This window comes from Lagenorhynchus albirostris, chromosome X (assembly GCF_949774975.1).
Source record: "Lagenorhynchus albirostris chromosome X, mLagAlb1.1, whole genome shotgun sequence".
Classification (NCBI taxonomy): Eukaryota; Metazoa; Chordata; class Mammalia; order Artiodactyla; family Delphinidae; genus Lagenorhynchus; species Lagenorhynchus albirostris.
In genome coordinates this window covers 115,667,634-115,680,062 of record NC_083116.1, presented here as the reverse complement: position 1 = coordinate 115,680,062, position 12,429 = coordinate 115,667,634, and the positions used below count along the sequence as shown (strand labels likewise).

At 50.0% G+C, this 12,429-nt stretch overlaps 1 protein-coding gene across 4 annotated transcripts in view; it reads right to left on the bottom strand.

Moving 5' to 3' along the window:
* Nucleotides 1-9,602, bottom strand: part of SH3KBP1 (SH3 domain containing kinase binding protein 1) — a 344,191-nt gene extending 334,589 nt beyond the window's left edge. Inside the window, exon 1 of one of the 4 annotated variants that reach the window (XM_060136885.1) lies at nt 9,315-9,602. In XM_060136885.1, the coding sequence (XP_059992868.1) occupies nt 9,315-9,318 (4 nt within the window). In that variant the 5' untranslated portion in view covers nt 9,319-9,602. The remainder of the gene's footprint in view (nt 1-9,314) is intronic. The other 3 variants (XM_060136886.1, XM_060136881.1, XM_060136882.1) reach the window with 3 other exon arrangements.
* Between the last annotated feature and the right edge of the window lie 2,827 nt (nt 9,603-12,429).

The window sequence follows — 12,429 nt, the reverse complement described above, 5'->3', positions numbered from 1 at the left end:
GAAAAGCGAAGCCAGGGCAGACCTTCCCAGCTCTCACCCCAAACAAGGTTCAAGCACCTCCTTCTAGCCCCAGGCACAAAAATGAGAACTAGCTGGAATAATTAGAGAGGACACTAAACTAATTAAAGACTTTTCACACAGGGAGTGGGCGAGCCATGGATAAAACTGGTGCAGCCCCATAGGACCAGACCTAGAACTGGGCCCCAAGTCCTCCAAGTCTAGAAGAGTCCAGAAAAATCCGGCAAAAACACAAGGGCTGATGTTTGAACACTGACTGGTAGGAAGTTGAAGTTTAAAGAGCTGGTATTTTCAACTGTTTATACATGCTGCACTTGGGTGCTTAAGGACTTAGATTTGTTATGCAAAATGAGTAATTAATCAGTACTAAAATATTTATAGTATTTAATCCAAGACACTGAGGAAGAACCAGCAGCATGAATTGGATAGCACTTCATCTTGCCGCTCTGTCCCCTGAGTCTGGGGACAGACCAGACTCCTGCAGTGGCCCCACCACTTCCCAGGCCACTGGAAGGAAATAAGCTGAGGCCTTTACTGGGCTTTTCTTGCCAACTGAATACCATTCAGGAAGGACAAATATCCCAGGATTTTTTGTTGTTGTTGTTATCAGTGTTTTTTCCTGCTGAGCCTAACTGTAAGCATAGTTTACTAGTGAGGTAAGGTCCATGAGCTCCATTTGGCTTTGTTTAAGTGTCCCCTAATGTACAGGACTGCCTGTAAGATATTTACCCATAAAAGAATCATCAAGTTGAAAACCAAGCGCTCATCACCAACCAGTTGCCGGTGTACCTTTGCCAACTGAAGGAACAGAAGCAAAGAAACGTGGCACCCCATCAAGTCTCCACGTGTGGATTCCAGAGACCAGTTTGGCACCGCAGTCTTTTCTCCCACATTTGAAATATTCTTAATGGAGCCCAGTAACTGCCAAGGAAGTTGCCCAAGCAACTAACTCACAAGTGCTTCAGGATGTAGAAAGAAAATCAGAATTCCCCCACAGGATGAAAGGGATGGAACCAACGGAGCTGTGTGGAGGGACAGAGCAAAAATGAAGTACCGCCCCAGAGGAAACATCAGCGAAAACCATTAAAAAACAACAAAACCATACTTTCTCTTTTCCTGTATTCCTTTGAAATCTTAACTGGGATCCTTGGGCTTCTACCATGTGTTCCCCAAAATGGCTGAGTGGTCCAGGAACCCCTCCAGGGGACACGGATCCTAACCTTCCAGTTAGAAACTCACAGGGAGGGGTGATGAAAAAGTTTTCGAAATAGATAGTGGCGCTGGTTGCACAACACTGGGAATGTACGTCATGCCACTAAGCTGTGCACTTAAAAATGGTTAGAATGGAAAATTCTGTTATGTATGTTTTACCATAATTTTAAAAATGAATGTGGGGAAGATCCCACATGCAGCAGAGCAACTAAGCCCGTGCACCACAACTACTGAGCCTGCGCTCTAGAGCCCGCGAGCCACAACTGCTGAGCCCACATGCTGCAACTACTGAAGCCCGCCTAGAGCCCGTGCTCTGCAACAAAAGAAGCCACTGCAATGAGAAGCCCACACACCGCAATGAAGAGTAGCCCCCGCTCGCCACAACTAGAGAAAAGCCCGCGCGCAGCAACGAAGACCCAACGCAGCCAAAAATAAATAAATAAATATTTAAAAATAAAAATGAATGTGATATACAAAAAAAACACTGAATTGCACACTTTAGATGGGTGAACTGTATGATATCTGAGTAATATCTCAATAAAGCTGTTTAAAAAAACTTACCAGGGAAACAGGCTGCAGAAAGCACCTCACTGGGGGGAAGCGGGAGCCTGATAATTATTGAGCACCTATACAGGTGGCTGGTTCTCTCATATTGAAAGGGAGCTGGGTTCTGCAGCTGGGGGCTCATGTCACTTTACCTCTCTGAGTCTCAGTTCCATCATCTGATGGTGTGGGCCATGACTGCCAAGGGCCCTACCAGCATTTCGGTTCCAGGGACCCATGCGTGGGTGGCAAAAAGGACTCATCATCTGTCACCCAGCATATAAGCACATCCCACTAGGAAGGCAAAACATCAGGGGAGCCACACATGGAAGAAGCAAGTTCAACAACTTCACGACCCAGGTATGGACAGAAGGGGGTCAAGAGCTGTATTAAGACACTTTCTACTCAAAGGACAAAACGGTGATGGTGAAGAAGTGCCAAAGAGTCCTGCTCTCCAGCGACTTCTTGGTTCATTCATAAAACAAAGGCTGTGGCCACAGGGGAAAACCTTATGTTCCAGAGCAGCTGAGGATGAAGGAAGGAAACGATGCTTTGACCATCTGTGTAACGCCCAGAGCAGGCTTCCCCAGCACTCGGGGCCGGATAACCGTGGTGGGGCTACCTGTGCCTTGCAGGACGTGGAGCAGCGTCCCTGGCCTCTGCCCACCAGCTGCCAGTAGGCTGCCCCTTCCCCACCAGCTGCCACCTCCAGACACTGCCAAATGTCCCCCTGGGAGGGGGGAGCAGAACTGCCCCTGGTTCAGAATCACTTCCAGAGAGAATTTGCTATCTTAAACTTGTAGCTCTTTGTTGAAGCCATGTGACACATGTGGCACTACCCTTCTCACCCACTGAAGTGCAGGCCACCGTGAACTGTCAGCAAACAGACCTTGTCATCACGCTCTGCCTGGGGGATTTTACAGAAGTGCACACACACTCCTGGCAGCCAACAGCCTCAGAGAATTTCAAATAGCAACTGTACTTGGGTGAAAGGGTTATTCATTTATTCATTCATTCATTAACATATGGCACTTACCGTATGCCAGGCAATGAGCCAGGGCAGTGTAGTTGGGGACACCCAATCAGAGATGAACAGACTTAATACAAGACGAAGTGTTGTACAGAAACCTTTGGAACAGGCCTCAAAAGATGAATAAGGGGTGTGGTAGGCTGAATAATACTCACCCGCAAAATGTCCACATACTAGTCCCCAGAACCTGTGAATATGCTACCCTCCATGGCAAAAGGGACCTTGCAGATGTGACTAAGGGTCTTCAGATGGGGAGGGTGTCCTGGATTATCCGGGTGGGCCCAGTATAATACAACAGTCCTTATAAAATGAAGGCAAGAGGGTCAGAGTAAGAGAGAAGGAGATGTGAGGACAGAAGCAGAGGCTAGAGTGATGAGGCCACAAGCCAAGGAACGCAGGCTGCCTTTAGAAGCTGGAAAAGGCAAGGAAATGATTTCTCCCCTGGAGCCTCCAGAAGGAAACTCATCCCTGCCAACACTTTGATACCATCCCAGTAAAACACATTTTAGATCTCTGACTCCCAGAAGTGTAAGATTATAAACTTATGTTGTTTTAAGCCACTGGGTTTGTAGTCATTTGTTAAAGCAGAAAGAGGAAACTAATACACGGACACTACAAGGCAGAGAAGAGAGTGAAATCTATTCCCCCTCAAGAGAATGACATGGGAGAGGCTCAGAGGCCTGAACAAGCATGGAACAGAAGAAGGCAAGGGTGACTACTCAGCTTCATGAAACCTTTGCTAAGGCATTCAGGATGGAAAGCATCTGCAGAACAGTCAAGGCATGGGGTCAATTCCAGAAACATTTGGGACTTGACTGCCCTTTGGAAGGGGCTGAGATAGGGGCAGGGGGAAGGAAGAAGAGGCAAGGCAATGAGCAGAATACCGATGGAAATGACAGGAAAGGTGGTAATACCCGCAACGACATGGGGAATGAATGAGTCAGGATGGGTGTTATGGAGGAGAAATGCTGAGCTCAGTTTGCAGCAGGCTCTGTTTGAGATGTCTAGGACACACCTGGGGGAAGTTAGCTAGGTGGTCAAGAATAATAATGAACTCAACCAATCTTAATTTTAGGCTTACCATGAGCCAGGCACAGGGACACAATGACCAAACAAATGCAGCTCATGCCTTCCTTAAACGTGGAAGAGAGAGGCAGAAGAATCAGTATCAGAGTGATACACTGAGAGAGACGTGACTGGCCCATTGCTGGCCTGGGAGGTGGAAGGAAGCCATGAGCCAAGCAATGTGGGCAGACTCTAGAAACTGGAAAAAAAAAAACAGAAAAGGGGCTCTCCCCTAGGCCTCCAGAAGGAAGGCAGTCCTGCCAACATCTAGATTTTAGCCTGATGAAACCTTGCTGGACTCTGAACTTCAGAACTTCAAGATAATAAACCTGTGGTGTTTTAGGCACCAAGTTTGTGGTAATTTGTTACAGCAGCAATTGGAAGCTAATACAGGCAACCAGGTATAGAAAATCACAAACAAATATCAAAAACCCTCATAATGCTAATAATATATTTTTAATGCCCCTTGTAAAGATGACGGAGGGGAAAAAAGGGATGATGGGAAACACCTGTGTGATACTCCAAGTGACTAACACTGAGATGGGCCAGCTAGCGTCACTAATGCCCAGGTGCTGGAGGTGGTTTGGCTTGGACTGGATTCATGGATGAATCAACACTGAACTGTTCTAGGAACTCCAGGAGAGGCTTGTTCTGAACTAGGAGCACATTTTTCTCCTTCTCTGAGGTCTTATGTCACTTATAACAGCATCTTATTTTATGACCAGAGTGCCCGTGTACCTGCGCCCTCTGGACCTCAGCTTTCTCATCTGCAAGGCAATGAGGTTCTACACTTGACCTTGACCACGCATCAGAACCCTCTGGAGGGCTCATGAATACACAGATTTCTGGGCTCCACCCTCAGAGTTGCCCACTCGGTGGGTAGAATTGGGGCCAGAGAACTGGTATCTCTAACAGGATCTGGGGAGGCTGAAGCAGCTGACCAGGGGACCACATTCTGAGAACCACAGCATTAGAGACCCTCCTTCTCTCACACTGAAAGGATTCCAGTACTTTGCTGCCCTGCACCTTTCCCATTAAGGGCCGTGCTGCTTCTTGGTTCTCAGCAGCTTGTTCTGTTCCTCTGGATCTGTCCCGGGTAGAGCATGTGAGTTGTCCATTCTCTGAATGCTGAACAACAGTCCCCAGACTGGAGGTGGCCGATGTTTTGGAAGTCACCCCCGAATATACCTAGATGGCCACTCTCCCCACCCTACCACCTCCTACTCGCTGCCCCCACTCATCACGTACTTGACAAGACCACTCCGTAATCATGTCAAAACACGGACAAAGCAGGAACTTGTCCAAACCACCAAAGTCACCCCAACGTCCCTGGGTCCTGGCTCCTAGAAGAGACTGCTGCTTCTTCACCAATCCCAGCCTTTGTCTGGTCTTCCCCGCTTCTCGGGTAAGAAGATTAAGACGCCTGATCAGGACTCACCCCTGCTTCCTGACAGCATCCAATCCAGAGCGACACCCGGCTTCCTTAAACGCTCCCCAAAGCACCAGACACAGGCCCCACTGCTACGTGTGGTCCTTCCTGACCCCCTCTCGCTGTGATGCCCCACGGGTCCCCATGGTACACGGCTGTTCCACTGCAGGTGCTCCTGAGGGGGGGGCGCGGGGAGATGGAGGGTAGTGATGGCTCCTAGCCAACTTGCACATTTCAACTCAAACACAGTCTCCTCAAAGACACTGTCCTTACCCCTCTGCAGCCTAAGTCAGATCCCCCCTCTCTAATCTCCTTTCAGGAGACCCAGCTGGGCTTACACACATCGTTGTAAGTACTGCACTCAAGCCTACCTCTCCCACTAGACTGAGAAGCCCAAGCCGGCAGGTCTGTGTGTGCTGTGTGCCTGCCGCTGGCACAACACTGGGCACAAAGCAGGAGGTCAATAAATATTGGACGGATAGATGGATAAATGGATGAATACTGACCACTGTGCGCAACCGACTTCAAAACAATTACAGGGACTTCCCTGGTGGCGCAGTGGTTAAGAATCCGCCTGCCAATGCAGGGGACATGGGTTCGAGCCCTGGTCCAGGAAGATCCCACATGCCGTGGAGCAGCTAAGCCTGTGCACCACAACTACTGAGCCTGCGCTCTAGAGCCCGCAAGCCACAACTACTGAGCCCGTGTGCCACAACTACTGAAGCCCACGCGCCTAGAGCCCATGCTCTGCAACAAGAGAAGCCACCACAATGAGAAGCCTGAGCACTGCAACGAAGAGTAGCCCCCGCTCGCTGCAACTAGAGAAAGCCCGCGTGCAGCAACGAAGACCCAACGCAGCCAAAAATAAATAAATAAATATATTTTTTAAAAAAACCCAACAATTACAAATACGAAGGTTAATCAGAGAATGTCAGTAACACAAGAAGAACTGAAGCCGTCTGAGAAGAAATAAGCAAGGTCTGTGCAACCAGGAGGGTAGCAAGGCTTTGCCCCAGCCATGATGGATGGAAGGTAGTAAAGTAAAGGTCATGATTGATAAAGGTGGAGTCTTTTCTTCCATTTCTAACTGGAGCCTGTTTGTGGAGGCAAACGTTATACTCATTTTAGCTTTAGCTGATTTAGCATAAAGCAGTCTAGCACCACCAATACGATACAGTGCTAACGACAGTCCAAACTTTGTTGTTACTCTGGAATTCTTTCAATGGAAATCCTTCGCTAGGTTTGCACATCCTCCACGACTCACAAATTTCACTGGTAATAATATTTGTGCAGCTGTAATTACAAGACCCTTTCCCTGCATCTGGCACTGAAGGCATCTCCCCACAAACTCAGATGGCACATTCTGACTGGGCTTTTGTAAGAGGCCATTTCACAGCTAACTGGCTTCATTTCAGTGTTAGAGATTTGATACTTTGCAGTTGTTTTTCAGATCAAAGACTATGTAATACAGCTTTACTGTGTTATCCATCAAGGGAAAAATCCTTATCAGACCCGGTAAGAATGGAAGTATATCAAATTGATAAACTGGACAAATCTTCTGAAAACCAAAGAGATACGGGAGACTGGGGAAGGGGGGTGTGCCTGTGTGTACACACACACCTGCTTCAGAAACAGCACTGTTAGGTGTCTCCACTGGAAGACATACAGAATAAATTGTTAAATACCTGTACTTCATCACAAATACACTGCTGAAGATGCTTAAGAAAACAGCACGTGATCTTTAGCCCCCAAACTACTACCAGCATCTCAAATCCCACTCTAAACATTTTAATGAACTAAATGACGGCATCCATTTTACTCTTAGCGCCTCAAAGTATTAACACCTGAAATAAATGAAAATCACTTTCGGCGCCCCCCCCCCACACTTTGTAATGGTTACAGTAAATAAAGACTAAGCCGCGCTTCCCTGGTGGCACAGTGGTTGAGGGTCCGCCTGCCGGCGCAGGTGACGCGGGTTCGTGCCCCGGTCTGGGAGGATCCCACGTGCCGCGGAGCGGCTGGGCCCGTGAGCCACGGCCGCTGAGCCTGCGCGTCCAGAGCCTGTGCTCCGCAACGGGAGAGGCCACAACAGTGAGAGGCCCGCGTACCGCAAAAAAAAAAAAAGATTAAGCCTGAAACGGCTATAAACTGCAGAAGCACTTTCTAATTTTCCTAGGAGGTTCTTGATAATGAAAACAGTTCAGACTTGAATGATAAACAGGTCTGTTTCTTCTTAAACAGAACTCCGTCCTCTCCCCCACTGAGATACAGAAAACAGAGTCCAGCCACGGGAGAAGACATTTGGATCTAACATCTTTTTTTGTGTGCAACCCTTTAGGTGACCCACCCAAAACGAAAGGTGATCAAAACAGCATTTTTGGTTACCTCAGGAGAAACCAATCTGTTGTGGAAGTAACGGGTGATGTTTAAAGTATATACTTCGTTAATGAACTAAATCATCTTATGAGGTGCCAAAGCAAAACAAGAGCGCCAAGCTAAGTGTTCTGCCTTCCATAGAGTAGGAGGGTTTCCTACCTCCTCATTCATTCATTCACTCATTCATTCATTGATTCAATAAATATCTATTTAGGGCCTGCTCTGTGCCAGGTACCAAAGAAAACAGTGCTGAGCAAAACAGTGCAACACAGCAATGTCCCCATGGTCATGGAGCTTACAGGAGACAGAAATGTTAAACTCAAATAAATATGTAATACTGCCAATTTTTTTTAAGGAGAAAGGGTAACAGAAAGGAACTGATTTAGACTGGGAGTGGTGCAGGGATCAGAGAAGGGCACTGAGAAAAAAGTGACATTGAAGTTGAGAGGCCGTCAGATCGTCACCACTTTGGAAAAGGAAAACGATTTATGGCAAATGACCACAAATGGGATTTGAACTTTGCCTGTCAACAACTGACAGGGTTAAACCTCCCCACTTCCAGTGCATCTGTCTTCACGAGCCTCCCAAGACTGCTGGCTGATCACTGTCTGACTCGCCTACCTAAAATCCTATGACCTGAACACAGAAAGGTCTCACTTCATTATGATTTATTATAATCTACAGTCTTCCTATGCTTGGCCTAGAAACACCCTAAAGTAATCTGCCAGAGGTATGAAAACAGATTGGCTGCCAGCAAGAATATTACCTGGGTGAGCCAAACATTAGCCCTGGCACTCTCAAGCCCATTGCCCAATAAAGTGCCAGGTCCTCTGGGCAACGTGGCTCCAATACTCCTGGGTCTATACCAGATGGGACCCAGGGGGCCTCACAGTTAGTTGCCTACTTGGAACCGATCTTCGACCAGTAAATCAAGGACTAAATCACCGTTTCCAGTTCCCCAAGCCTGCAGACTTAGAGGATGTGGAAAGTGGCCTTTGAGCATCACCGAGCGGAGAGCCTGCCAGGCTGGAGGAATGCAGGCTGGCAGAGAGGGGGTCAGGGCTGGGAGGAAGAGGGACGCTAAGGGAGGCGGGTCAGGCGCTCCGGACCCGAGGACCGCATGCCAGGCCGGGTACTGGGGCGTTTCCCGCCCCCCACCACGTCATCCCCCCGCAAAGGCACCCGGCCCCCGGCCGCCCCGAGACCCCGCGATTCCGGCTTCCCCTGCGGCGAGGCCAGGCGGACACATCAAGCCCTGCGCAGGGCCGGAGCCCACCAGCTCCTGGTACCTGCGTCCCCAACGCAGAGAAAGGCGCGCCGGGGGCGAAAAAATGGCCAAAACTCTCCCCGCCCACCCGAAAAGCCAACCACACCCCCCGCATCCCTCAGCCCCAGCCGCCCCGGGCCGGCCCCCGCGATCCTCCGCCCAAGCCCCCGCGGGGTTCCCGTCGGCGCCGCTCGGGCTCGGCAGGGACGCGGGCGCGAGTGGGAGTGAATGGGGGGTGCGCGACGCAGGCAGGGTGCCCACCGCGGTGTCACCCGCTGGGGCCCTGCTCCCGGGGCGCCCTCCTCGGCTCCGCGGTCCCGGGACAGGCGCGCCGCCCCCAGGCTGAGGTGGGCACCCGGGCGCCCCCCACTCACCCATTGGCGTCGAGCCGGGCCTGGCCGCCGAGGCAGCGTGAAAGTTAGCGGAGGCGGACGCGGGGGTCGGGGCGCCGGGACCCGGGCGCGGGAATCGGGGAACCGGGATGTGGGCGCAGGGATAGGGACGCGGCGGCGTCTGGGCCGGCTTCTTCCTTAGTAGCGGCGGCCGCGGCGGCTCAGCGCCGCCCGCTGCTGCCTCTGCTGCTGCTGCCGCTGCTGGCCCGGGGCGACTCCTGCTGCTGCTGCATCGCGGCCCGCTGCGCCCGGCTGCGCCGGGTTTCCTGCTCCCCGCCAGTGGAAATTGCGAAAAAAAAAAAAAAAAGCGCCGCCCAGCCCAGCGCCCGGCAGCCGCGGCCGCGCCGCCCGCTCTCCCCTCCTCCTCACCGCCGCCGCCGCCGCGATGCTCCTGCGGCTCCGCCTGCCGGGGACGCGCGACCGCCGGGGCGGGGGCGGGGCCTTCGAGGGGCGGGGCCCTCAAGGGGCGGGGCCTTCAAGGGCGGGGCTGGCGCCCGGGGCGTCCCTGTGACTGCTGCGCTCCGGCGCCCCCCTTGCCGCCCAGTGGGGAGGGACCCAGCTCCGCGAGGCCGCCCCCCACCCTCGGCGGCTCGTCTAACGCCCCGGGAAATGCCGCGAGACTCCTCGAGACCAGAGGAGGGGAGGGAGAGGAGCGAGGGGAGCGAGCGGGGGAGGGCGCGTCCGAGTGTAGTGGCACGTGGGAAAGGAGGTGGAAGGAGCCGACCCCGAAGGTGCGATGTGAGGTGGAGGACAGGCTGGGGGAGGAGAAACCATGGGAAGGTGAGGGGTCGAACACCTGCTGAGTGTGCTAACAGGTAACCCCGGGGTGTCGAGGCAACCCAGAAGAAGGCTTCACAGAGGGGGCTGTTGCGAAGGAGAAGGGGTTCATCCCATGGAGGGAGAGAAACGCTATTTCCCTTCAGTGCAGCGTGGGTACGGCCGGCCAGGTGCGAGTTCGGCTTGTAGGAGGTGGTGGGATGGAGATGCAGAAAGAGAAATGAAGCCGGTGGGCTGCATCGCCCCACACCGACCTTCATAGGGACCCCTAACCCTGCACCCGAATGCCTGGGTCAGGTGGGGTTCATTGCTCAGCGATGTTCCCAGGCTCTCATGTTCTGAGGAATCCACTGAGGCAGTTCCTCCCCAACAGGCATCACTGTGCCATATTGACCCCCAGACCTGGGCTGGCTACCCTTGAGTGGGCACTAAAATGAAAACGGAATTCGTGGTAATTCACGGGTAACTCACAAGCTCCTTTTGGGGTCCATTCACTACCACACTTTTCACCATACTGTGACAGCCATCACATTCATTTACCGTCTCGTTATTTCCTTTTCCCTTTCCACCATCTGGTGGTAGGAAGAGATAGTGAAATAGATGGGAGACATTCAGGAAGAGAGAAAATAAAGACAATAAAGAAATTAAATTTTTTAAAGAAATTAAATTATTCGCCCCTGAAAAATGGAGGAGGCTGAAGTTTAGTGGATCCACAAGTGACAAATAAAAGCTGACCCCTTACCCAATATACGCTGTCTCCATGCCTCACCTATAATGTTGGGGCAACTCTTGTAAATTGGTTACATCCTGGGATTTCTGCAGAAAGGTGTACTTATAATTGTTTCATTAGCTTAAAAAAATACTCAAAGTCAGGGTCTTTACCAACAAGAGATCAGTAGCATCATCTTTCTAAATACTTTGTGTGTGTGTCAGAGCAATCTAAACAAGAGACTAATCAAGGGGCAGAAGACCCATCCAACACAGCTCCTGAGAAAGTGGTAGTGACATCACTGACAGACTCCTATGGAAGGGATCAAAGAACATGGAAATTAAGAATCTGAAGCGTTGAAGGCACAGATGAATACTCAGCTAGACTTGCTCCAGGCGCCATGGCACCTCGCTCATGACATGCCTTGCATATCAGGGCGATGAGACCTTGTGATATGATCTTAGAGCTGACAAACACTGAAACTCATAGAGCCTGGCTAAGGCCCACTGTTACTGGGACTTTTGTTCCTTGAACCCCACCCTAAAACAGCAAACTGGTGGCTGAACTCTGTAGGGCAAAAAAACAAAAACACATCAGTAGCGTGTCTTATGTCCTGTCTTAATCTGATTCACCTCTGTCCTACTTGGAGAAGACAATCTTCTTTACTTGTTCTCCCAGCTTCAGACCGGCAAAGACAGACGACCTGAACTTTTGTGTCTTGTTTTGGCTCTGGTCTATTTCAGAACATATGTTTTCCTTCTTGACCCAGAGTCCTGTGTCCCTACTCCTTGATCTGGGTATACTTCCTACACGGACAAATTTGTCATTTTATCACAGAAGAAAAACTGACAGCGACAATATTTTTGAAAATTCCTGAGCTGTGCTCTCATTTTAATGCCTTAAGTAAACTAAGTTGTATCAGTTCTATCCATAACACTATAGACTTTTTTCATTTTGAATTGCTCTAAATTATAAAGATGGACATTCCTTCCCCTCCACCTCCCCCCACTTATTGTTTGGTTCTTCTGAATTATTCCTATTGTCCTTTCATTTCTCCTTTGAGAAACTTTTGCTGACTAGCACAGGAAAGTTAAAATCAAGATTCAAATCCAGCTGCTGATAAGAGTAGATGTATAATTCCTCATCCTGCCTCCCTCTTACAAAAGTATCTTTTAACAGAATAATTAGTGCACTATTTCAAATTATGTGAATTCATCTCATGAATATGACTAGAGAAATACAATCGTATTTAATACCACATCTTTGTCCCACTGAACTCCCATTTCTACCAGAGTAAATGAGGCATTTGGGGGAATGGAGAGTAGCTGAACTGTCACACTTAAAAATGCCGTCACATGAAAAGGCCCCACTGTGTCACTCAGTGGGGATAACATTTTGGGTGCAGTGGAAGGCATTGAGCCTCTGCCTGTGTAGAGCTCACAGCCTGTCACGCTCTCGCTCTTGGACTTGACATCTGTAATTTGCATGTGATGAATGATAATTTGCTTTGATAACCTTTAATATCATCTTTACATTAATATAAATTACATGCAGAGTGCTTTACAGAAGACAGTCATTATCTGGTGCTTCTGACGAGCTTTATGGAGAAAT